At 43.3% G+C, this 27,464-nt stretch overlaps 1 protein-coding gene across 2 annotated transcripts in view; it reads right to left on the bottom strand.

The window, feature by feature from the left end:
• Window positions 1–5,332: 5,332 nt before the first annotated feature.
• COL6A3 (collagen type VI alpha 3 chain) overlaps window positions 5,333–27,464 on the bottom strand; it is a 137,431-nt gene continuing 115,299 nt past the window's right edge. For both annotated transcript variants that reach the window (XM_063116061.1, XM_063116060.1), the window contains 6 exons: window positions 26,814–27,080; window positions 24,454–24,537; window positions 18,663–18,833; window positions 18,494–18,544; window positions 7,344–7,514; window positions 5,333–6,125 (listed from right to left, as the gene is read on the bottom strand). In XM_063116061.1, coding sequence (XP_062972131.1) covers window positions 6,097–6,125; window positions 7,344–7,514; window positions 18,494–18,544; window positions 18,663–18,833; window positions 24,454–24,537; window positions 26,814–27,080 — 773 coding nt within the window. In that variant the 3' untranslated portion in view covers window positions 5,333–6,096. The remainder of the gene's footprint in view (window positions 6,126–7,343; window positions 7,515–18,493; window positions 18,545–18,662; window positions 18,834–24,453; window positions 24,538–26,813; window positions 27,081–27,464) is intronic.

A 27,464-nucleotide genomic window follows, 5' to 3' on the forward strand; every position in this document is an offset into this window, starting at 1 on the left:
TTAAGAGAGCAGAATGGGAACCGCCTGACATAATGTAAAGCCCTAAGTTGATGAGAAATCCTGAATATTAAAGCAAGATACCCAGGGCATTGTACGTTCAAAATCGTGCCTTTATTCAAGAGTAGGGTGAAAAGGAGGACAGGGCTCCTATCTCTTTAACAGTTGCATAGAAAAGGGAATTTCAGCAGGTGTCATTGGTATGCATATCGCACCTGGTGAAATTTCCTCTTCATCACAACAGTTAAAGCTGTAGGAGCTATACTGCAGCTATACTGTGACCAGGTTTAAAAGAGGGCAGGGCACCTGCAGCTTTAACTGTTGTGATGAAGAGGGAATTTCCCCAGGTTCTCCATATATACAAATGACACCTGCTGAAATTCCCTTTTCAATACAACTGTTAAAGATACAGGAGCCCTGTCCTCCTTTCCATAGGGTCACCCTATTCAAGAGTCAAATGCTGTAGCTGTCTCTTGAGACTGTAACCGGTGGATGAAATGGGGATGCACAAGACAGGCTCAAGCAGCTACGTGTGGTTGCACACTTGTGCAAGGTTTCCTTTCTTTTCTTCCTTGCTAGTTCTGACATCCTGAATCGGGGCACAAACCACGGAAACCCGGATTCACTGCTGATATTTAATCAAATGGGCAGCTGTGGGTATTTCACTTGGTAAGGCTGCCACTTAAGATGTGTCTTCCATATCACAGGCCCTTCCTGCAAAGGGAGGCCCTGGGTGTTTCAAGATTAAGGCAACACCAAAAAAAGGTTTCCTAGTATTAGTCCCAGTGGGCCCAATACGCCAGGGGCATTTGCCCTAACATGCCAGGGGCTGACAAAAGGATTGTTTAATTTTGTTAAAATCCTGCCATTTTAAGAACTGTAGTCCTGAAAAGAAAAGTGCCAAGCTGAGAAGAAGCCGCCGCCACCTCCACCTCCATCTCCCCTACCTAATGCAAACACACACTTTCATGGACCCCAACATGGCATCACTATATTGCGTCTGGGATGGTGGTGAGAAGATGGGGGCTGCTGCAGTCCCCTGCCTTGGGACTTCTCCTTTCACTCCTGTGACACTGAGGGTCATTTCATTCCCGTGGTCCGGGTTTATATCAACCACAAGTGTTTTTCTGATTCATTATTACATTAAGTCAAAACGGGAAACTGAAGCCAAGGGAGAAACCCTCTGCTCTTCTATACAGGCCCAAGTAAGGGCAAAACATCTGTACTGAACTCCACTTGGGATGCACTTCTACTTTGGCCCCTTCAGTAGTTAGATTCCTTAGTCTATATTGTATGTGCTTGTAAGGTCTGTTGCTCATATGGCTTTTGCAATATGTAAAGCATTTTGGATGAGTGGAAAGCATAATCCCAGTGCTCTCATCCAAAAACCCTTATGAAAAGCAGAAATACAAACTGTACGAGTTACCAAAATTTTATAGTGAACAAGCCATTATATTGGCTTTCAGGGGAGTTGTGTAGTCTGTTCACAGTGAAGAGCTGCACATCATCTTAAAGACTAGCAAATTAATGTTGATGAAAGTTTGCTACAGCCCACTTTGTCAGATACATTAGAGTGGGTCACCTACCAATCTATCTGTCACCCCATGCGTGGTGTACACAATAAGCATTCTCAAAGCAATCAGGATACAACTCTGTTTATGGAGGGAGAAGCCACAGCTGTGGCAGTTCCAGACCTGGGTCTGAATCTGAATAGCACACCTGAACATGGAACTTATATACACTCTTTGGGAAGGAAGCAGAGGTAATTGACATTCAGCCAGTGCATGTTGCAAGTTGTTTGTTACATAGCTCACAGACATGAGTTAATCTTGCGGTCAAGCATTTCTGAAGTCAATGCGCCAGTTGACAGACAGTCCGCCCTCCCACTTCTCCTCCCTCCCACCTTCCTCAGGCCTCCCAGTAGTATCCCAGCAGCCACCACGGCCCGAAATCCATGGCCGCCGACATCGGCACAGCAGCAAAACATGCCTCTCATGCCCCATTGGCTGATCGCCGGCTGTGGGCCATCCTCGTCGTCTTTGATCGCAGCAGCATTATTTCCCTCATGCCGCCTTCAGCCCCTTGGGATGCCAGCACCCTCTCAGTCAGGATGGGCCCACCGAGCCCGGCCCACTCTTCACATGCAGCTGTGGACTCAGTGCCACCTCCAGAGGTTTCTGCGGTGACGAGGTTTGTGTGTGGAGAGGTGGGAGGCATGTACAGGTAGCAGGCCCTGACACTGATGTATGCTGTCGCTCCTCTCCCGCCTTCTCTTCACCCACCCACCCACCTCACAGTGAAGTTGGCTGAGCGTTGACTGGACTTCCTCAGCAGGCGGCAGCTGAAGCGCCGCCTGTGCTCTGTGCAGGACCTGCTGGCTACTGTTCAGGCCTGCCTGAGATGCTTGGAACACATTGTATGGCGCTGCTACCTTTCAGTCCCCCTGATTCCTGAAGCACCCCCAGCGGAATAACGCAACAGTCCCCCTCCCATCCCCCTTGCCTCAGTGATGCGCTTCTCCATGGAGTGCACGCCTCTCTCACCCTCCCTCTCCTCCCCTCTTGCCCAGCTGCCCAGCAGATATAACAATCTGCCCATAGAGCCCTGTTCCCACTCTGTAGATGTGCCTACTGCAACCACAGCCCTACCTCCACCTATTCTTTGCTAGGGGCCTGCTCCTCACCCACTACTCCACTCCCGAAATTTTCCGGGAGACCATGTGGGTTCTGAATGCATTGTACATCGACGACATCATCCGGGTGGGGGACAAGAAATACCCTGGGCTTTCCACGCGCAGTGGGGGTGCTAGATTCCACGCACGTGCGCATCCTGCCCCCCCTCTTGAAGTGATGAATACTACAACCATGGCTCTACTACAGCATGGCTCTGCAGACTCTGGTGGATGAAAGGGGGAGGTTCCTGGATGTGTTTGCAGTGGTGTCGGGATGGAGTCACGACACGGCCATCTTCTGGAACTCCCCCTAGGCAGACAAGCTGGCCACAGGGCGCTTCTTCTCATCTGGCCCGGCCTCCATGTGTGGCCATCCTGTGGACCCTCTGGTTCTGGCTGACCAGGCATTTGCCCTTCAGATGTGGCTGATGGCACCATACCACTACCCACAGGCACCCGAGCAGAAGAAGTTCAACTACTACCACTGCTGTGCCCGCCTGCCTGTTGGGTGCACCTTTGGGCACCTGAAGTGCGTTGGTGTTTTCTTTTTAGTCTGCTGGACCTTGAGTCTGACATCATTATAGACATCATAGAGTGCTGCTGCATTCTGCACAACATGTGCGAATCTTGTGGGGATATGTTACTGGAGGACCACCCTGACTTGCCTCACCCAGGTGATGACAGCGATGCCATCCTGGTGGATGGGAGGGGGAGGGGGCCTTTGCTGAACCTGCACAATCCACCTAGAGAGCATGGGGCAAGGGCAGAGGCGGCATGGGTGCGCCAAAGGATCGCGGAGTGGATCTGGGTGCACTAGCCCCATGTGCAAGGAGCAGAAGTGGAGTGAGCGCACTTAAACTGACATTGCTCAATGAGTGACACAACCCCCTCCAATACTTCCCTTCCCACAGTGAGGTGCAATGCTCTGAGAAGCCGTAACTGTTGTGCCTTAGCAGGTGCCTTTGCCCACTGCGAAGGCGTCCTGCCTTCCTTACTAATACAGCAATTCCCACATGGCCGTGTGCCCATCTCTGTAGCTGCTGATGAATAAAGACTCTTCCAATAGTGCTACTGCCTCCAAAAATGCTTGTGTAAAGGGAATGGGCACCTTGGGCTGCTGCTAGAGAAGTGAGGACTCAGGCAGGGTTGGCCAATGCTCGGCAGGGAAGGAGGAGGGCTGGAGCTGGCTGCAGTGCCCACATGTGCCCTTTGGCTGGGCTTTGCACAAGGCTTGGGGAAGCGTAGGCTGGCAGTGGAGCGGGTGGAGATGAGGACGGGCGGCAGGCCAATGCAGGCTTACGGGATACCGCCAGGGTTAGTTCCTGAGCAGGAGTCCAGAAATGAAGGGCCATCAGTGGTCCTGAGTAGCCGGGGGCCACTGGGCGAAGTGGATGGGGGAGGCATGAATGGGGAGAAGGCTGCCAGGGCAGTTGTCTTAGAAGACGGAATGGGGGGGGAGAAGGAGTTGGGGCGGCAGTGTTAGCTTGAACATGACAACATGTGACGAGCAGTGCTGCTGTGATGTGCTTGTGAGGGAGATGCTTGTGTTCTGGGGGTGGGGTGGCCTCCATGGAGGCGAAGCCACAGAGAGATGCTCCTTTCAGGATGCGGCTCCTTGCTTGAGCGCTGAGGGTGGCGACAGGGAGGTGGGCGTCATGAGTTGCTAGGCAGACTTCGGAATACAGTTTTGGCATCTGGAGCAGAGTGGCCAGCGTGGTTTCAGCCGCTCTTGCCAGAGGACTCTATGGGCTTCTGAAATAGTGCACTCGACGCATGAAATTAGGCAATGGATCTCACCACACGACACGTTCATCAATGGGTATTTGGATAATCAACTGAGCAGCCTATTGTTTTTCTCCGTTGCTAAAAATGGCGAAATAGCGTACTCTCAGTTGTATGTGCGTTGTGTGTTACCCACCACACGACGCAATAAGCAATGCAACAGACGGTTGCCTAATTAATCAACCATTGCTTATTGTGTTGTCCAAACTCAGCCAGAGAATCACTTTTTGGTGCTGTATACTCCTACCTTGTGTATCACTCACGAACCAAAGCTATTTTCAGGAAAAAGCAGAAAAAAGTGAAAGCAATTTTCAATGTGGTGCTGCGGTGATGAGGTAAGGGGTTGGACCCCATCTGTGACACTGTGGGTGAGATCTTGTCCCTTGATGTCTTTGGGACCAGGTGAATGTGCTCCCTCAGTCAGACGGACAGCTAGGCTAGGGGAAGTCTGGGGGAAGCGAAGCACACCAGGTGCCAGGCTTGCTGCTCCGTTACCATTCCATATTATAAATTTGAATTTGTCTTGATCAAAAGTGTAGCCACAAGTAAAAACAAGCCAGTCATGTCTCAGACTCCTACATACTAAAGTAATCCAAAGGAATGTTATTTCTTACATAAATTATTCCTTTGAAGGGTTTACTCCTGTGCAAAGGTTCTCTGATCTTCCAGAAAATGTGTTTGCCTCTCCTCTCAGAGTTTTGCTATCAATCCTTAAGTACTGTCTATTGATTGTTCTTTTATTTGCAAGTAAAATTGAGGTTTTGATTATATAATTACAGTGATTGGCTTTTCTAGCATTCTAGTTACCTGCATGGTTGAATCTTTGGAGAATCTTCCTTTTTATTGTTAAAAAAAACCCAACACATTATAAAACAGCAAGACTTTCAAAATCACAATTTAACTTTATTTAGAAGTTCTTTTGTATAGATTTCCTGAAAACAAAACCACAATAAAAATAAATTCCCACCCCTGCAAAAAAATTAAAAATGATAAAACACACAACATTAGAGGATAGCCAATAACATTCTACACCATGTTTTAAAAATTCTTTAACTCAGTCGTTGGTCGCAGCAGTGCATCTGCGTTAAGAAAAGTTGCCTTTTTTCTGGTCTGATTGATCACACATGCACAAAAAAGAATTAGTATAAAGTCTAATCCAGGAACAGTAAAAACAGAATGAAAAGTTGGACTGCTTGTGTTTCAGAAGTGACTACTCCTTTTATATGAGGCTTTCCATCTAAAGTTATGCTCAGATAGTTACGGAAATGATAAAAGCAAGTACATAACAGTTGCAGTGATTTTTGTTCCATTATTTCCTAGTCTTTAAAATGCCTAAAAAGGGCATGGTGCCAGAATCCAAAAGAAATGGTAATTTTATCAAACAAATAAGACCTGTGGTGGGTAAATATTACATAATGTTGAAAGTATAGAGTATATCCCAGACACATTTAGCATTCAGTCCACAAACAGTTTAGCACCATATTGATAAAGTTGTGCAGCAAAACACTTTCTTCAAGGTTTGCATAGAACGTAAAGCAGATATAGCACAGTGCAAGGTAGTCGATACCCTTAGCTTCTATGAGGGGCATGTTGGCAATGGCTGACCCCTGGTTCTCTTAGAGGTATGTGTTGATATTTGCTGTGATTTAGGTTCCAATGCTAGGTGAGACATGAGCTGGAAAAGCAAAAACATTTTGTTAGGCTATCACATAGGAAAAAGTCAAGTTGAGATGAAAATTCTGCCTAAGAGTCTAAAGCGAGAGCACGTAGAACCTCTGGCTTTCAAGAGAATGTCTATTTCCAACCAAGATTTCTCATCTCTAAAAACTTCCCTTTTACAACAGGCATAGCCCCAGAGCGTATTCTATAGCCCAGGGGTGGGCAGAAGGTAGAAACGGAGTGTCTTGTGGTTGATGGGACCTCTTCTTGTGCTATTCTTAGGGCTATACCATCACATTTCTAAAGTATCAGTTATAGAATAAATCATGGATAGCTGAAGAAATTTATATCAGCAAAAAAATTTACACATACGTTATCCATCTGTATTATTTTTGTTTCCTTGAGAAAGATTCAAATTTGGTTTCAGCATACCATGCAAACAACCCTAATTAGAAATATTTTTACATTATAATTTACATCTGGCAATATGGTTTCCATGTAATCTGTCTTCATAAGTCAACATGACAGTACAATGTAATAGTGAACAGTCCCATTGTTCAGACATGATTGGCTGAAAGGTTAATCATTAAGTATCATTGTCACAATTTTACTGTGAATGGCATTAGGCTGGGGCCATAGCTAGACCTAAGGTTTATCCCTGGATCGTCCAGGGGTTAAACCTGTTCATCTAGGTGACACACAGAGGATCCGGTGCTCAGGCAGGGGCGAACCCTGGATGATCCCAGGATAAACCTTAGGTCTAGCTGTGGCCCAAATCTAAGTCAATGGGAAATGGAGTACACCCCCCCATTCTCCAGTGGAATGGTTGGGGTTTCTGGGAGTGGGGTCACAGGGCTCCAGCCCTGCTCTGGGCTGGCGTTCTGGTATCACTTCCAGTAGACCAGGGCTGAAACATATGAATCAGACAACTCCATGGCATGGTCAACCCATGCTCTGCCCAAAACCTTCCCTTTGGGGCCAGCCAGCAATTGGCCTGGGATGTTATTCGGCCAGCCCCATGTCTTGTCAAACTCTACATTGTAACCAATAAAGTTGCGGCTAATTTTATAACCCAACACTGCTTCTGTGTGGTTATTGGTAGATCTCCTGGAGCGGCCAGCTAATAAGTACGGCGGACGCAAACTTCTGGTGTCAGCAATTCCATTATACAAGCCCAATCATTTCTTACTCTTTCAAATAACAGCATGCAGCAAAATATAAGATCACTTCTTACCCGAAAGGCAGACATTTTCACATTCTGTCTGTGTGTCAAATCTGTTGTCGTTTCCTTCACAACCACTATACCAGAATCTAGCACAACGTTTGATCAGTGGGTCAAAATACCATTTTAGGGTATAATTCCTGCAGGGTCCTATACCTCTCTGCAGCGCACAGATATCATTGACTGCAAATCAACAGACAAATAATAAATTTACTGGACTTGCACACATCTGGTGAATCTCCATGTTTTTGCATATTCCCATATATTTTGTTGAACAATAAGATAGAGCTTTCCCTCTGGCGAGCATGCTTAAAGGACAATAACAAGTAATTAAGTTTTATTGATCACTATGTATAGCATGCAGGATTAAAGGACAACAGAAACCATTTGTACATGACAACACATATCAACCCACAGTCACAGGAAGCCCTGTTTGCCAGAAACACAGCCAATGCAGAACTCATGGGATGCCTGGAAGATCCTTAATTTCTGAAGAGAGTAACATCAGTTCCTGCACCACTGACCCAACTTTAAATATGGAAACAATTATAATGAGTACCTCTCACTGTAAGAGAGGAAAGGAAGGGAGATAAACACACACACACACACACACACAGAGAGAGAGAGAGAAAGAGAGAGAGAGAGAGAGAGAGAGAGAGAGAGAGAGAGAGAGAGAGAGAATTGCTCCCACCTGGTATCTCATTTAAACTAGATGTTTTACCTTAGCATGTCCTGTAGTTGTTTCTGTCTGGTTGGAAGTTGGAAGTCATTATGAATTTTGTTCTTGAAAAAACTGTGATAATTGTGGGTGTTCACATGCTTTTAAATTATATTCCCGTGATGCAGGGATTAGCAGATGGACACAAAAAGATGATACTGAGAGCCCTTACAGTTGCTAAGAGTCTTCTACTTCAAGCTAAGAAGTATCATTCAATGCATTTGAATGTATATCCTAGGCTGTTGCTACACGAGGCGTTAGCCTGGTGTGAGGCCCGGTCTCCCTCCTGTGCATCCAGATGACGCACAGGGGATCCCGGGGCCAGGCCGGGCTAAGACCTCGCTTGAACCGGGATAAGCGGATCCACTTATGGCCCGGCTCTAAAAAAATCTAAACGCCCGTTTGCGTCTGAATTGCTTTCCACACTCAGAACTGTGGAAAGTCTAGCAGGGTCCGTGGCTTTTCCCAGCTGCTCGCTTACTCGTGAGTAGCCAGGAGAAGCCACGGACTGGGCACAGCTCTCATAGGAGCGCTTTGCCCATCGGGCTGGGGGGAGGGGAATCACGGGGACAGGGCATGGCGGACGGGGAAAAGAAGAACAGGGACGGCGGACAGGGCATGGCGAGCGGGGACAGGGCGTGGCAGATGCAGGGGAGAAGAAGAACTGGGACGCAGCCTGAGGCCGGGGCTGCAGAAGGTCTAGCAGGGTCTGTGGCTTTTCACGGCTGCTCACTTACTCGTGAGTAGCCGGGAGAAGCCATGGACTGCGCACAGCACTCCATAGGAGTGCTGTGTCCATCGGGCCGGAGGGGGGGAAGAACGGGGACAGGGCATGGCGGACGGGGGGGGGAGAAGAAGAACGGGGACGGGGGACAGGGCATGGTGGACAGGGGGAGAAGAAGAATGGGGACAGGGACAGGGCATGGCGAGCAGGGATGGGGGAAAGGGCATGGCGGACGGGGGGAGAAGAAGAACGGGGACGGGGACAGGCATGGCGGATGGGGACGAGAAGAAGAACGGGGACGGGGGACAGGCATGGCGGACGGGGGAGAAGAAGAATGGGGACGGGGGACAGGCATGGCGGATGGGGACGAGAAGAAGAACGGGGACAGGGGACAGGCATGGCGGATGGGGACGAGAAGAAGAACGGGGACGGGGGACAGGCATGGCGGACGGGGGGAGAAGAAGAACGGGGACGGGGGACAGGCATGGCGGATGGGGACGAGAAGAAGAACGGGGACGGGGGACAGGCATGGCGGACGGGGGAGAAGAAGAATGGGGATGGGGATAGGCATGGCGGACGGGGAGAAGAAGAACGGTGACAGGGGACAGGCATGGTGGACGGGGGATGAGAAGAAGAACGGGGACGGGGGACAGGCATGGTGGACGGGGGGAGAAGAAGAACAGGGACAGGCATGGCGGACGGGGGGAGGACGGGCAAGTGAGTGGGCAGGGGGGCATCAGACATCGTGGGGGGGGGAAATCAGGGGGAGCAGGGAACCCTTTATTTTTTAAAAAAAACACTTACCTTTTTCGTGGGTGCGCTTCTGCGCACATGGCCCTTTAAGCTAAAACAAACTGGAGCACGCGACAGGGCTTTCCCTTGCCCCGTCGCGTGTTGACATCTAGCTAGGGGCGACGGTGCGCGCTAGCTGCAGTGCGGTGTCGCCCCTACTCCCGACCGGATTATCTGGTAGGTCTAGCAAGGCCCCTACAGTTGTCAATTTTGTATGGATGCTTATTTAGCTATATAAACTACTTATATTAATGTAGATATTTTAAATAGAAGTGTCAAATCCTCCCCCACTTTTTTTGTGTGGTCTTTTCTTATAAAGCCTGATGTAAACGATTATTCTGTATGTATATTTTATGTACTTTTTTCTTTTCTTTTGTGGCTCCCCCCTTTTTACTGTTGTATTTGCAAATAATAAATAAAGAAATAATGAGATGTTTTGCCTGCACTGTAAGCACTCCAGCGTCTATAGGCAGTCACGAACTGCCCTTATTTGCTAATGTTGCATGCAGTTTAAATGCGATATGGGGCATTTGCAAAGCCACATGGGTAAGTTCCAGGATCACTTCTAAATAAAAGGGTAAAGAATCAATCAGATGCATCACTGATTTACAGCATCCAAGAAAAAAGAGAGGGAAAGAAAACAGCCTTGAGATCAAGACAGCCAGAAAATAGTCTCTAAAGCAAGACATTCAGAAAGATCCAGAGATCCAGAGAATAGTCTCTAGATCAAGACATCGAGTTCATAAACAGCACCTTACTACCTGATTATTTCTCCATGGTTAGGAGGATATATACAAGGAACTAGGAATGACGTGTGTTTGTTTTACACTCTCATTACATGTACTTGCACCACAAGCCAATGAGGCCAGGGATGGGTAAAGTCAGAAGTTCTAACTGAAGCAGCCTTTTAACACAGATTGAAAACAGACTTTTAGGCAACAGATTCCTTATGTGTTCATGTATTTCCCAGTTTCACAGAGAAATAAAACATGTGCAGTTAACAAATACTTGACATTATTAAAGACTTTCCAGATGTGTAAAGACTAAGCTACTGATATTAAAATAGAATTATTATTATTATTATTATTATTATTATTATTATTATTATTATTATTATTATTATAATAATATAACAATGTATGCTGTTCTGGGGGTGGAGGAGTTTTATGTCGCTCAGTGGCAAGCACCTATGAATGGTATGCTAACTTTCCCAAACACAAAGTCCATGTGAATTTTCTACTGAGTGTGAAGGGCAGCACATTTAGAATTTTGGTACACAGGTCTTAAAAAATCTAGGAGATAGCAGGGGGGAACAGCATGTGCCTTTGCTTCTGAATGTTTAAAAAGAACATGTACCTATTTCTGGACATATATATGTATTCTAGTATGTGTAACCAAGTAGAAAAGGTAATATGAGAACTGGTCCTTAAAAATTCAAAACTTTATAGTACATAAAGAAACAAGCTAAAGCCCAATGACATTTGAAAAACAAATTCCTATTTAGAGAGCTCTAAAATGCAAAAACCAAGAGCCTTGAATAAACCTGAGTTTAAAAAGAAAGAGAGAAAGAAAGCTGAAATAGCTCCATTATGATACATAGACGTAATCTACACCAAGCAGGAAATTGCACTATGAAAGCAGTATATGGCCTGTGTCAATGGGCCCCAACACTTGTCAATGCACTTCAGTACCACTATAAAGCAGTAGTGTGGCTCCTGCCTTTTATATACCACTTTCATACTGCTTTCATAGTGCAATATCCTGCTTGTGTAGATTAGGCCATAGATAAGTCTTCTGGGGGAAAAAATCATAATATAATAATATAGAAATCAAGAATGATGTCAATCATGTATATATGATGTTATCAACTTATAATTTTCTTTTGAAATATACTGATATTTCAAAAGAAAATGGCAGATGGATATCCTCATTGATGTCATCATATGATTGATACCATTCTAGATTTGTTCTGATTAATATGCAGTGTGGGTGTTTTTCCCCGGAAGGATTGACCATGCACCGGAATGGAGTTATCTCTACTTTAACGACTGCTTGGCAGGGAAAATTTCTTAATAATTCCTGTCCCTGACAATCTTTCAGGAGGTTTCCCTAGGCATAACTTTTCCATACTGATCAATGCTTATCAACTGAGTGATTTTGTCTAGATCTTTGATTTCATATCTTCCAAAGGCAGTATACTTCTGTCAGCAACATGACCCACCTGCTCCAGTTCCTGGCTGTGAAGTTGTGCCTGCAATTGACTGACTGTTTTTAAGAGGGTCCTAATCAGGGATGTGTGAAACCTGTATCTTTATTTCTATGGATTCTGCAATGTCTCGGGTATCCTTATTTTTAGCTACTGTAAACATAACCTGATGTGCATTTAACCATTTTTAAACTCTTGGTTAGCTTGGGCTCCCACCTGCCAATATATATTTTTCACAACAGAAAATAAGTCAGATGGAATTAAACAGGAGGCAGCTTCAGGAGAACTTTTCACAGCAACAGAACATTATTCTTATTCTTTCCTGCCTTTTTCCCCTCCAATGAATCCAAGCTGGTGTACATCCTTCTCCTCCTCTCCATTTTATCCTCACAACAACCACCCTGTGAGGTAGGCTGGGCTGAGAGTCTGTGACTGCCCAAAGTCACCCAGTGGGTTTCCATGGCCGAGTGGGGACTAGAACCCAGGTCTCCCGACTCCCAGTCTGACACTTTAGCCACTACACCACACTGGCTCTTCTCCAACACGTATCCATGTTGGAAATCAAAACTGCTGGATTATACTGCAGTGTCCCTACTCCTAATGATTTACATCATTTCCCTATACATGTCTACTCAGAAGTAAGTCTCATTGAATTGGATTGCAGCCTTAGTCGCCCACTTTGTCAGCTTCTGACAGGTCCAACAGGGTGGATGGGTGGGATCTAATTGGCTCCCACTATTTACTTCCTTCAAATTCAGTGCAAAAGAAGTGCAGGGTAAAAATAATTGCTTGGAATTCACCTGTCAACTCATCATGTTCATATTTGCCTGTTTTCCTTGCTTCCGTCCATGTCATGAGCTTCTTAAAAACCCTTTTAACACCTGGCCAAATATCCCTCTATATATTTTTAATCTCTACAGTTTTGGAATATTCAATGATTTTTAAGTAAGTGTTTATTCTTCTTGATTTGTTTTTATAGTGAAGCCAAAATTTAAATCAGATCTTTTGATTCAGCCAGGTACTAATTCACAAAAATGTACTAATCAGGTCACTAGTTCTATGAGAGTTTTAACTGAGCAAGGAGAGTTTTACATGCCATCATTCCATCAAGGGACTTAATCAGTTTTCTCTGTAAAAGCAAATTCAGAAAATTGGACTTCCTCCATTCCATTGCCTCATTCAGACCACAATTTTACTTTGCATGTTTCTCTCCCCCCCCCCACATTTATGTATGTTTATTTGTTGACAGTTTAAGTAATTTGAGCCCATTCTAAGGGAAGATCCATCAGTGTTTGAAAGTGCCTACTATTGAGTCAGACCATCTAGTTTAATATTGCCTACTCTGATTTCCGGTGGCTCTCTGGGAATACCTCACGCAGAGGTCTTTTGCAGCCCCGCTGCTTGGGTTCCAAAAATTATTAGGTGTTGAAAGGGGGCTTTCTGCAAGTTTTTTATTTTATTTTTAAAAAAATGCATATACTTTCCATGATCCAGTTAAATTCTGGTTTCTTTTCTTTCTTTCTTTTCTCATACCTGCTCTTGCTATCTTTTTTGCTCTGCTTTCCAATTTCCTTCTGGGCAATTTCCTCCTGGGTAACTTCTTCTTGTGCACTTTCTGTCCTGTAAATGTTGAGACCAGTTATTTCACTAGGGTTGTGTAGCCCAATAACGAGCAGACACAACCTGGGGTCTGGGGCAGGATCTACAGAGCTGCTTTAAAATGGTTTATAACAGTATTGACAACAGTTGGGGCCAAGGACACCTTCCATATGCAATTTTCAAACCGTTTTCAAAGTGTGATACCCTGCTTGGTGTAGATCTGTAAATTTAACTCAACACTTCAGCATTTTGGTGTATGTCCTTGAAAAGGAATTGAATAAATTTTGAGCCTCATTTTTCCTCACCACAATTAAAATGGTTCAGATGGCTTGCACAAATAAAAGTCTTTATTGAAAGGCCATTAAGTATTCTCATCAATCAATGGAGCAAATCATTGTTCTTCATAATTTAAAGTCCATTATTTAATATTTGGTCTTCGGTGATTTTTCTTGTGCTCGTTAAATTCAACATTCTTGATCATATTGTTATGCAATCGCCTGTATTCAGATAGGCTTTGTTGAGTTTATTTTAAGCCTATCAAGTTTGTGGACAGGACTTATTTCACCGACGCCACTTAATGTGCTGGTTCTCACAATCACAGTGTGGTTAACAAGCCATGAAGGCTTGTTAACCCCACTGCATATGCTGATCACATGCAGATTCCCCTAATTACCCTTGCTGTCATGACTTGCTATGTCCTCTGAACTTGGGCAGCATGACTTGATTGGGGGCAGGGAGTAGCAGTTCTTAACCCAGCAACACCCTATAGGTTATTTGAGGGTTGCTGCCCACTCATTCAACCTGCACACACGGTGGGGGCATTAACCGTGTCCCAATAATGCAAACTGGGTCACTATCATCTGGCAACAACTGCAGTGGTGAATAGGATAGATATTCCATCAGTGAGGCCATTGCCATAAGTGGTGCATGGGGTGGGTTATACAGTGACCATAGGAAAAGGAGGACAGGGCTCCTATATCTTTAATGGTTGTACTGAAAAGGGAATTTCAGCAGGTGTCATTTGTATGCATGCAGCACTTCCTGAAATTCCCTCTTCATCAAAACAATTCAAGCTGCAGGAGCTATACTGGAGTAACCAGATACAAAAGAGGGCAGAGCTCCTGCAGCTTGAACTGTTGTGATGACGATGGAATTTCACCATGTGCTGCATGCATACAAATGACACCTGCTGAAATTCCCTTTTCTATACAACTGTTAAAGTTACAGGAGCCCTGTCCTCCTTTCCATAGGGTCATGCTAGTGGGGTAATTTTCTCCAAATACAGAACGTTCCTTTTCCAATAGAGATACATGCTCACTATTCACTCAGTGGAGAAAGTAAAGGGATGTACTCAGGAATGTTCCATGGTGAAGAGGGGCTAATCTCGCTCTCTTGCTCTAGGGATCCCAGACGTTAAGAATAGGTTCTACATAGGACCATCCCTGGCTCTGTTTCATGGTTATGCTAAAGTGTGGTGGAATGCTGGGAAGTTGTTTTTTATATACATGTATATAACGTGGAAACAGTGCTTGTTAGAATCAACAACAATGCTTGTCAGGATCAACAACCGCTGTTAATGTGAGGAACAAATCCCAGGATAGTTTTGTTTGTTTGTTTGCAGTTTCTAACTTTCTTGAGTCACTCACGATCAGGTTTACTATGTGCCTATAATAATGATAGAACTCCAACTCTCTCCCTTCACAAAAGCTAGATAACCAGCATGCTACTATTGGAATAGATGTTTAGCCACAAATGGAACATAGATGAGAAAAGTCCCCCAAACCCTGAGTGACTCTTTTTTTGGGGGGGGGGATTTAATTCACATCTGCCACAGTTTAGCCCTTTTGGATTGTCCTAAAGCATGTAAAGGGTTTGTTACCTCAGTATGTGATAATGTAAATAAGCTGAGCTCTGAAATATTTCCTGATTCTCTAATGATGTCCGTGCAATAACATATTGTCTTTTGAACGATTGTTCTGATTGTCCTTAGCATATCACACAAAAATCAAGACATCTGGTGCAAAGAACTGTACTATTCACTGTATTTCCTATCCACTAAATTAATACCCTTGAATCTATCATTAACAGGAAAAAATATGATGCCTTTACAAAAAGGTTTGTTATGTATTCAGCCCTCCAGCTGGATGGAAAACTTGTTTGAAGCCTATCAGTTACATAAATCCAAACATAAATTAAGTCAATTTTGTTCGAACTCTTCATACCTCTCATATTATTATTATTATTATTATTATTATTATTATTATTATTATAATTATTAAAATACAGCCATGGCTCTAAGAGAAGCCCTTTATACTTCTGTTTAAAGTGCTGCTGTATACATTTAATAATTTTAAAATTAATCTCATCAATAATATTAAATTAAAGGTGGCCCAGTGTCCATAGAGTCCCAACGTTCAATATGGCTTGGAGTTGTCAGTTAGAAATAAATGTTTCAAATAGCCCTCATCTCTATTACGAGATGACTCAAATTGCTGAAAACTGGATTTCAGCAATTGAGTATCACTATGTGATACTAACTGCTCATTTCAGAATGTACACTCAACTGCTAATGTTATGGTGTACGCTATTAAAACCTATGGTGTAAACTCTGAAGGAATATCTATTACAGAATAGGGAACATGGTACTCTCCAGACGTTTTGCACCACAACTCCCCAAATCCCTGACCATTGGCCAAGCTGGCTGGGGTGCATGGGAACTGTATTCAAAATCATCAGAATGGCACCAGGTTGCATATCCTTGATCTATTGAGAGGATTCCATAAACTTAAAAACTAATCTGAACTAGTGCGGCAATTATGACTTTAGAGGACACAAGCAAAGGAAGGTTGATTCAATATGATTCATCAACATATCCTGCTCTTTCTAGCTCTCTCTCAGTACCCCAGTTCCATCAGTAGGTCTCCTTTTTGGAGGATTTTCAACAAAACGGACAGAACTCTCTTATGGATTCTTTATAAATGTGTATCTTACCTTTGTGTAATGGATTTACAGCCAGCGGAAGACCCCATGACTCTTTCAGCATGTTCAGAATTTGTCAGCTGCTTCTTTGGATTTTTAAAACATCTGATGTTCCTAACATGATACCTGATTCACATTCCCTGCCCACCCCAATCTCTCAGCTTTCTAGTTGTATTCCTTGAAGTCTTTATAGTCTAAAGGATTTTTCTCATTCAGACTTGAGAAGTAGATAATAAAAGCAATGCTTATAAGTCAGCATTGCTTGTAAAAAAAAAAAAGACAGGTAAAAACACAGAGGTGACTACATTAGTGAGACTGAAGACAGGACAGCAGCATCTTTACATGCTCATCAGAGAAAAGGAAATTTTCTTATTGTAAATGCTTGTTACCCAATGTATCCTCAGGGCAGTCTCAACATCAAGGATAGCACCTCCTTTTGATTCCACCAAGGGGAGAGGCTCCCCAGCTTTCCAAACCTGAGCTACAAAAGCCAATGCCCTTTGACCCCATAATTTGAATCAACATGAAAATAAAAAACTAAAACGGCCATATGAACCAATAGTCCATTGCAAAAATGGCTTTGGATGCATGCAGAAGAAAGAACAGACAAAGTATTTGCTGTGAGACCCCATCCCCCAGCTCCACATGCACCTAAGAGTGTTGGATAGGCCGAAATCTATCTAACAGTATGTCTCTGAACAAAATGCTATTGTGGGGCTGGGGGTGGAGGTGGGGCGAGGGATAAAAAGAATGCATTCTGGAAAAATTGAAGAATGAAAATTTACAGTAAGAAAATGTCTCTGTTCTTCCACAATGTCAAGAGGGCATAAAAGAAAAGCACCATTGCTTTGGATGGATGATGGAGACACATGTACCTTGGAGAACCATGTTGCAAAATGGCTTAGGACAATATGAATCTTCTCATTTGTTAAGATGCTCAGGACAGGCTGTCCTCCACATCTCACCAATATCTGAGGTGCCCTGGAGGGGATGTAGGCGAAAGGCCTTCTTCTCAGCAGCTGTGTCCTGGCTCTGGAACCCCTGTCTGAGAGAGGCCCATCCAGCTCCCTCTCTGATGGCCTTTTGTCCAGAGACCCAGACTTGGGATTTTTTGGGTGGGGTGGGTGGGTAGGGGGAGGTCTTTGGCTGATTGAATTGGTGGCTCTCTGCCATGTGACACTATTACTTTTGTCTGCTTTTTTTTTTACTTTTAACTGGTTGATGGTTTTTCTTTGGCTCTTTTATTTTATTGTAATTCGCGATTTTAATATGGTTAGCTGGAATAGGCATCAGGTATGGAAAGGTAGGATACAAGTCATAGTAATAAATAAATAAAGTGCCCCAAACACAGCATTGCCAAGGCTCAGAGATCCATCTTACCATACCTGGTGAATATATGTATTATTGACACCCATGTTTTAGCTCTGAAGTTATCTTTCATTGAAGACCAATTGCCCCAATACTGCAAAGGCTGCTGCTACCCCTGTAACTGAAGGGGCAGATGCAGCCTGAGGGACAACCCTTGAACTCGGTGCTGATACATTCCCTAAGACATTTAGCAATGGTAGCCTTATTTATTTGTTTATTTATTTAGCTCAAAGAATATTGTTCATAAGAGGCCAATTTCTCTTCAGTATTTCTCAGATCCTATGCCTTTTGCAAACAGGTTTTTAGCAGTCTCCTAGCATCCTAGCATTTCTGCCAATCCTTCTCCCTTTCATGAGGCAGAATAGGACACAAGAAGAGAAGCCTGCATTCCTGAAACCTATGGTATGGAAAATCTATCTTTGATGTAAATAAAGACTCTGGTTTCAGGGTCTTTAAACATTAACAGAACCTTGTCAACAGACAACTCCGTACCCCGATACCCCTCAGGTATTTGTTGAGACTGACCTCTGGATACGGGGGGAGATATTTTGTCATATATTCACACCAACATAGCTTTTCAAAGCAGGACAGGATGCATGCTGATAGAGTTGGGGACATATAAGTCACTTAACAGCAAGGCAGAAAAGCAGCAAGGAGGCACATTGAATAGTTATGTTTGGCCAGTGGCCGTGGCAAAGCGTCCAAGAGGAACCAGTGCACAATTCAGGGTAATGACAAATGATCAAGTGAATAACCCTCTCCAGTTCTTATTTTACCTGACAAGTGACTTTTCTCAAGGACAGGCAGCTGCATGATTCTCTCATCTGCTGTAGAGAAAAAGTGTGTGGAGTTTGTGTTTAAACTATTTTCCCCCCCTTCTTCTCTGAAACTTTGTTTGACAATATTTGAAAGTGCAAAATGGGTTAATCCTATGTGGGTACTTACATGGCTTCAAGCATCTGCTAATGCAGTCAGCTTCTGTCTCAAATCTATTGGCGTTACCACCACACCCACCATACCAAAACTGGGTGCAGATCTTGTTTTTGTAGTCAAAGAACCATTTAACCTGATACTCCTTGCACTGCGCGCCCATGTCAAGGTCCAGTAAGCAAGGATCTGTCAAATTTGAATTTCAAAATGTGCAAATGTTACATGAGTCTGAAAAGGTTAAAAGCTGCAAAAAGGCCCAGAGCGCCCCCCTCCCCACCTGCCAGCGAAAAATAAAGAATGCAACAGCAGCAGCAGCAGCAGCAGCTTTCAACAGCACAAAGGCAACAGGCCTTGACCTGAACCACCATCATTATGACTTAGGAAGTGATAATCTCACAACTATTCTTAATAAGGCTAAAAACATGCCAAGGAGCCAGTACATGCATCTTAATATTTTACTCTGATTTTATTTTATTTTATTGCATAGATTTGATGTAAAGTGATAGGATCTGCAAGTCATTAGCCAAATCCAATGCAATGTAGCAGTCAGAGGCATTAAAAAAAAAAGCATAGTGGGGGAAATGCAAGAACGGTGCCCTATAATGGCCGCAGCACAAGTAGTGCTCCCCCCCCCCATGTGTTCAGGAGTCTGTTTCAGTACATGCCTGAGAGGCTTCTTTCCCCATACAGCCTTTGGCCCGCTTCCTACCCAGCCAGCTGATTTTGACCGACTGAGGGCCTTGCTAGACTATGCCGGATAAGCCGGCAGGGAGGCGGGGCGACAGCGCGCTAACTTTAGCGCACGATGCGCCGCCTCCTACACGCACGACGCGCAGGGACTCTGGAAGCCCTGCAGCGTCGGCCATTTTTGTTGTTGTTGTTAAAGGGGCCACGTGCGCCCCGAAGACTCCGGACAAGGTAAGTGGTTTTTTTTTTAATTAAGCCCCCCACCCGCTCCTGATCCCATCCATGCCCCCTGCCCACTCTTTCCCCGCCCTTCCTCCCCGTCCCCGAGATGTGTGCCGCCCTCCGTCATCCCTCCCCGTTCACGATGTGTGCCGCCCTCCGCCATCCCTCTCCGTCCCCGAGATGTGTGCCGCCCTCCGCCATCCCTCCCCGTTCCCGATGTGTGCCGCCCTCCGCCATCCCTCCCCATCCCCGATGTGTGCCGCCCTCCGCCATCCCCCTCTCCTGCTGGTCCGGCCTTCCCCCCCATCTTCCCCCCCAGCCCGATGGGCACAGCACTCGTATGAGCGCTGTGCCCAGTCCGTGGCTTTTCCCAGCTACTTGCAGGTAGCCGCAAAAAGCCACGGACCCTGCTAGATGTTCCGCAGCCCCAGCCTCAGGCCGGGGCTGCGGAAAAGCCGCACCATAAGCAACTTCGCTTATGGCGGTTCAAATGAGGTTTCAGCGCGGCCTGACCCCGGATTCCCCTGTGCGTTATCTGGACGCACAGTAGGGAAACCGGGCCTCACAGCGCGCTAAGACCTCGTCTAGCAAGGCCCTGAGTTTCTCCTTCATGGGGCAGGATTGACATAGATCATCAGCTATGACGGTCACCTTGAAGGGGTGTATGCATACAGCTTGCAAGGAACTTGATTAACAAGTTAGAGGGCAGACGAATTTTGTCTATTGGATGGTGCAATTGTGACATCCTGAAAAGAAGACATCACAGCAGCATCACGTCATCATCAAGTGATTTATATACCTGGAGGGAATTTATTCACTTAATAACCCTACCTCCTTTTGAGACAGGAGGCTTGCTGAATCAGAGCTCGTTGAATCAGAGCATTCCAGTCTCAGCTTGATGGGACTACCAGCCTCACTGATTCCCCTAAAGTATATCAGCTTGAGTCATAATGGTGATTGCATGGCCAGTGAAAAGCAAAGTGTGGCTACTGCTTGGAGGCTTTGAGTCAGATTGAGATCGCTTGAATCCCATTAGCGCTGGCAAAAATAGATGAAGCCGAGTGTTTAATTAGGGACTAATTGATTATGGATCAGCTATTTCACTGTCCATCTTTTTTGAATTTTTTCACTCATTGTGCTCATTGTCTTAATTGTGAGTTATTTCTCCCCTCATGCAATTGTTTCCTGTTTAATTTTAGTTTGCAACCCCCTTGGGGGAAGGGACTTGTCTTTTGTTCATTATAAACTGCTCAGCTGTCAATTTGTGCACATGCTCCACAGCTTTACGTGAACATGCATAATTGCTCGTCTTTCAGCATATTCACCATTTTAACTTCACCATATATACATTTATAAACCCAGGTTGCTCTTTTCTCTCTGTGCTTTGCCTTCACTTTAGGCTCAGCGCTTAGCATTCAGGTTGTACGGAAGATATACCCCCCAGATCCTGCGCTCATGCTGACATGTATCCATTTACCACATCATTACAGAGATGACCAACCATCAGGAGCTTCTTGACAGCATAGTATAATATCTCAGTGCATTAAAAACAAACAAATACCAGGCTATAAAGTAAAGCAATCCCACAACCACTGGAATTGGCTGTGTTGCCAACTCAACATGCATACTATCCACCCATATAGCTGCCTGCCTCTAAGCTTAGGCCACGTAACTCTTGCAGAAGCTTCATATGTGACCCTAAAACCAACACTGCTAACTTTTCTCACACTGTTGGTACCTGTGGGTGAATGTTCTTAATGCAGGACAGAAAGAAGAATTGCTCCACCATTAAATCAAATTCACATTCCAGCCACGCAGTTTTTATATTTTCATTAGAAATGAAGAACTTACTACTACTACTTTTACTACTACTACTAATAATAATAATAACGATAAGCCTCATGCGTGAAAGCACCACTGGAAAGCTGATGTTTCTCAGTTTATTGAATAATTCTTGATATTCTTCTGATCTGCTTTTGATATCTTTCCAACATGTATTGCACGCCCTATGAAGACTCACTATGGATCATAAATACATATATTATAAATCCTGTGGCTCCCTTACAAAGAAATGTCTAACAAGACATTAAAACATCTCTACAGGGACAAGGTGCATTCCAAGAATCAGCTCAGTGCTGTGCTGTGCATACAAATGAAAACTAGGGAGAAGAAAAATACCAAGTGCAATTATACACACATGAAGACATGATGAAAATGACAGAATAAGGTAAGTGAACAGTGATGAGGGATGGGTTGGTGAAGTGATTGTTATACTTTGGAGTGCTATACTTAAAATCAAACAAGCACTGTGGCCCACAGAGACATACAACCACAACGCCATTGTAACACCATCAGGAAATCAGTTTCTGTTAAAAGCCAGTTACGCTTTGTACATGTAAAATGAACCATTTTCTGAATAAAAATAATTTCACTGGAGTGAACTCAATAAGACAACTTATTTGAGCCCAATTCTCTTACTAAGTCCAGAAATCTTAACATTTTTCAGAGTTCTCTTCTTGCACTCAGCTCTGAAGTTTGTATATTTAAGGAGCTAGATAGAGGGAACAACATATTCAAAACAAGGCTGCTGCATTACCCATCTGAAGGCAGTTGCTGTGATGTTTTTTTAAGTACCTTCAAATGTCAATGGGAATGAGAAGAAAAGCTAGTGGGAAAAAAATGCAATGCTCTTTTAAGCAATATTCCTTCATAGCAGCTTGCAGTGTTCAGAAAGTTTGAAACCATAAAAACTGTCCCAGAAATTTAGGAACGTGTGGCAGGTTGGCTCAAGCCAGAACTGCGTAATATGCAACAGGGGAAAAAAAAAAAAGGAAACTGGGCAGCCACAACAATAAACTCTACAGCTTTGAAATGTGGAAGAATAATGTCGCATGTGTTGCCTATCATGAAAATTGCCAAAACATAATGGAAATTTCCCACAACTAGGCTGTCAAAATAACTGCTAACATCAACTTTGGGGGAGGGGGAAGAAAAAGGTTTGCCGCCAATTATTTCGATCTCAGATTTGTGAAATAATTCCCATGGACAGGCAAACGTGGTTAGTGTGGCAATTTATAACCCACAACACAAAAGACGTTTTAACATGTTTCAGTCATAACTATATAATAATTTCATTCATTTGTGGTGATTAAAAGGAAAAGGACAGTTGACATTAATAAACACAACAATCTCACATATATAATAGATGTTAATAATCCAGATATTGTTAATCGCTAAGCACAATCCAAGTAGTTTATCATTAATGGTTTATTACAACAAACCATTAATGCCATGAGACAACACAGAAGGCTAACAGACAAGAACAATGTGACACAAATTTACACAATAAAGAATTTTCAAATGAGCCACAGGAAAATATATTCTCCAATAACTTGTGGAAACATTTTATTGTTGTTTCTGTGGTGGCCACTGCATTGTGTGAGGCTTAGACATTGCTTGCTCAAAGAAGAGAAGCCACTACCAGAATAAACAGGATACAGTTGCCTTTAAAAGGAGAGTGGGAGGTGGTGGTGCAGTTGTTGAAAATGGGTTCACTGGTGACAACGGTGTGGCTCTTCTCTCCCTGGAGCAAGGCAATGGGCCAGCCCATACTGCCAGCCTCTCAAACTGCCACTGTTTGTAATGGGTGTAGAGAGAATGAAGTCTGTTCCCTTACGTTATGTTCCAAAGGAATCAGAGGTGGGCTTATATACACATTTCCCCTCATTAAGAGAGAGAATTGCCCAATAAAATGATTTGAAGACGCAATCAATATCTGCTCCCCTATCAATGTTTTGTAAATTGCCCAGAGAACTTTGGCTATGGAGTGGTATAGAAATGTAATAAATAAATAATGATGATGATGATGATGATGATGATGATGTGAGACTTACATAATTTCCCTTCTGATTTTTTCTTCAGGTCTGACCAATCTGTTTTTTGGATTTTGGATTTTCTCAACCACCTTGAAGCTTGCTTAGTAATCAACTAATTAGTTGAGATGGTCAAGACTTTGAAGGAAACCTCTATAAAGGCACAAGAATTATTAAGAGGCTATAATGCATATAATATGTTCAATGTCCATGGAAGAATTAAAAACCAAAGATTCTGTGTGGCCTGGGATATGGAGGTTCATTCTCAGATGCATAGTGTGCAGTCTTTCTAAACCATTAAGCCTTGGCGTGCTGAAGGAGGGCCTGGAGCACCAGCCCTCTTGGAAGGCCTTTAGTCACACTGCTGGTATAGTAGGATCTATGGCCATTGAGATTGTTGGTATTTGTGGACTAGACCTTTTTCCCTTCCTCTTGTAATGTGCAAAGTAGTAGCTTCCCATGCATTTGGAACTCATTTATCCATTTAAAGTTCTTTTTAGGCTGCCTTTAAGATGGAACCTTCTTTAAGGCTGGAACTCATTTATCTCACCCACAGAAAAGATATACAATTCACTGCTTTCCATATTAAACAGGAAACACTAATCACTTGAGCATCCTGTCATCCTCGTCTTTGAACATCTGAAATCAGGCTCCACTCCTTTCCTGTCCTCTTTACCCAAGCAATGCATTCCACATTCCTGGCTTGCTTAACTGAGGACAACTGAGAACCAATTATAATGACACAACTTTTAGGCTAAAGCTAAATATCCCATATTTTAAGGGATCCCTTTAATTTCATGCTTTGCTTCTTATTCAAGGTCATCAACATTCTATGGAATATTATGCATATAACATATCCTATGATTCCACAGAAAATAACAGTTGTCCTTTATTTCAGATAGCTTGCCACCAAGGTGTCCCTTTCTGTGAAAAACAAAATCTGCCTGGGAGCTCAAGATAAAGCAAGACACCCCAGCAACAGAAGTTTCCTACAGCCTGGACACTTCTGGGGGCTTTGGACTCACCAGTTTCAGGTCCTTCCAACGGCTCCGTATTCACCATCAGATTTGCTGTTGCTGCTGAAGGTAACTTGGGTAAGGGCGCGCTCTCTGCAGAAAGAAAACCAAGGTCATTGTTCGTTGGGTGAAGAGGGTCCAAAATACAACTAGTTTAAAAAACAAACAAAAAACCCACCACCACATTCCTTAAGTTAGAAGTTATAGACATGGACTTTTATATTGACATTAAGCTCAAAATATCCATAGGATCCAGAACTGTTATTTTTAACAGAGGCAGAATATGTGCCTTTGAATTTATTTATTTATGTATTTATTGCATTTCTATACCGCCCAATAGCCAAAGCTCTCTGGGCGGTTCACAAAAATTAAAACCATTCAAAGTATAAAACAAACAGTATAAAAGCATGATATAAAATGCAATATAAAAGGATAAAATCAGCAGCATTGCAGAAACACAAATTTAAAATCTACAAACCACGTAATTAAACTTGGTAAACAATAGTTGAGTGGGACATTTTTTGGCATGAGGACAATATGAAAAGAACAGCAACACTCACGCCTTGTTTTGCTTACATAGAGGCACACATATTTGAAATGAATATTGGTTTCCACTGGGAAAACGAATAACGGATACTTGGTTCAGATTAATATCTCCAGCAGCCAACTCCCCGCCCCCAATATTTCAATCTATTTCTCTTCAGGAGGTAATTCGTTCTTGGAAGTGCTGCAAATACAACACACTTCACTCTCCTGTGGAAAACTGAAGTCCTCAAAAAGAAAAGTTTCATAAGGACAGATCAAGAAGTTTAGTGCCAATGTGGCATGATCATCTTCCAACACTCCAGTCCCATCAGACAGAAGAAACAAAGTGGGTTGGAGAATGATGCCATTCCTCACCATACTGGAGTAACAGAGAGTGATTTTAACAACCGCTGCCACATGGCTCTTCAAAAGAGACATTACCAGAGTGACATGGGACCCAGACACATCTGGAGTTCTGGCAAGTGCTATCCAGTGAATATTGGAGTTAGATGCATGGCTGTTTAACTACAGTGCCTTATTGTAAAACTATAACGTTTGAAGTCCTTCAGAGTGTGGGCAGAATATTGGGCTTGAACTACTGAGTCCTGGGTTCAAATCCTCACTCAGGCATAAAACTCACTGAGTGACTGTCTCTCAGCCTCACTTGCTTGACAAGCTTGATGTTGAGGATATGGGAATGAACTGTGAACACCTTGGAGACAGGATAACAAATGTGATCAATAAACCTATGAGGCATTTTTTTCAGCCTTGTGTACAACAAAGGCACACACGCTGGGAAACCAAGTACATTGGTGCTATATAAATAAATAATATAGCACCAATGTGCTATAGCACCAAGTACATTGTTGGTGCTATATAAGTAATAATAATAATAATAATAATAATAATAATAATAATAATAATAATGACCAAAACCAGTTTATGAAATAACAAAGATATATGTGTGCTTTAAATGCTTTGTTTTTTGCAAGCACACGGTTCAGTTCTATCATGAATCCCATTAAAATAATGGAAATATGTATATATAATAATACTTAGTATTTTGAAGGGTTTTAAGTATTTTGCATATATCATCTTACAATTAACCTGTAAAGAAAGTATTATTATCCCCATGTTTTGAATGGGGCGCAGAGTGAGGGAGACCTGATTCTGAAAGGTTGCACTTGCCTAAGGCTACCTAGAGGGTGAGCAGAAAGTAGATCTTCATATGTTTTGGACTTCAACTCCTGTCCATTGGTCATTCCTGTCCATTGGCCATGTTTGCAGGGCATTCTGGGAATTGAAGGTCAAAACATCTGAAGATCTACCTCCCACCTACCCCTGATATAGATTCTACCTCCCACCCACCCCTGAATTCCTGATTCAGACCAGGAATTTCCTGATTCATACTTCAGTCTCTTAGACATTAGGCTACAGCAGTGTAGAGGTGTGTGTAGCAGGGGAGGGGGATAATTCTTTCTGCATTGAGACATGGTTAAAAAGTTTGGGAGTTTCAGATCTATGCCAGACTAACTTTATTGCAATGCTACTTTTTCCTTCCTTCCTTCCTTCCTTCCTTCCTTCCTTCCTTCCTTTTGACTTGAAAAATTTAGCTTTTTGAATTTCACTGACAGACTCCAGTGATATCCCACTTTACAAAACTGTCCTGCTTTATGAACAACTGTTGAAAACATGTATCCCATGTTTATAATATTGGGTGTGTATAACCCATCATTATTAATATAATGTTCATTCCCCCACCCCTTCTCTTTTTCATATTTCCAGCTTCTGAAATTGATGAGGAAAAGCAATGCATTTAATCCCCCCAAATAATGCAAACTTACTTGTGCTGAAAGTTCCTCTGTAGGTCACTTTGGCCTGTGCTTTCCAGTACCCTGTAACAGTGACATGATATTTCTGCCCACTCCCGAGTCCTCCAATGACCCGTTCGGTAGTAGTCAGGTTGAGCTTCAAAACTAAAGAGTGGTCATCAGCAGAGGTAATCATGACCTCATAAATGTGGACATGTTGAGGCTCAGGGTTCACCCATTGTAATTTAGCACTGTTTTCAGTGATATCAGTTATCTGGACTCCTCCACCATGCTTAACCACTGTGAAAAAGAAGAAACCAAATAGACTTTGTTTTTTATATAATTGATTTCTGAATAAGATTTAAAATAGAGGAAAAAATCACACAAAAAACCTCAAGTGAGACCCAATGTTAAGTGCACTACTCTTATGGAACCCCTTCATCAGGGATGGACCTATCAATCGACTCCTTCTAATCCTTGTCAATTTTGCATGTGTTCATTTCTTTCAGTCTGTTCTATCCCATTTTCACATTAATAGCATTTTTTTAAAAAAATCTGCAAGGAATTAATTGATAAATACAAGTTGAAATATATTTTCTCACGAACTGCACATTTATAAATGAAGATTATGTATCTCATCCTAAAATGCATGTTGCTACATTTTTTTTAGCTGAGAACTGTGTT

This window comes from Elgaria multicarinata, chromosome 2 (genome assembly GCF_023053635.1).
Source record: "Elgaria multicarinata webbii isolate HBS135686 ecotype San Diego chromosome 2, rElgMul1.1.pri, whole genome shotgun sequence".
Lineage (NCBI taxonomy): Eukaryota > Metazoa > Chordata > Lepidosauria > Squamata > Anguidae > Elgaria > Elgaria multicarinata.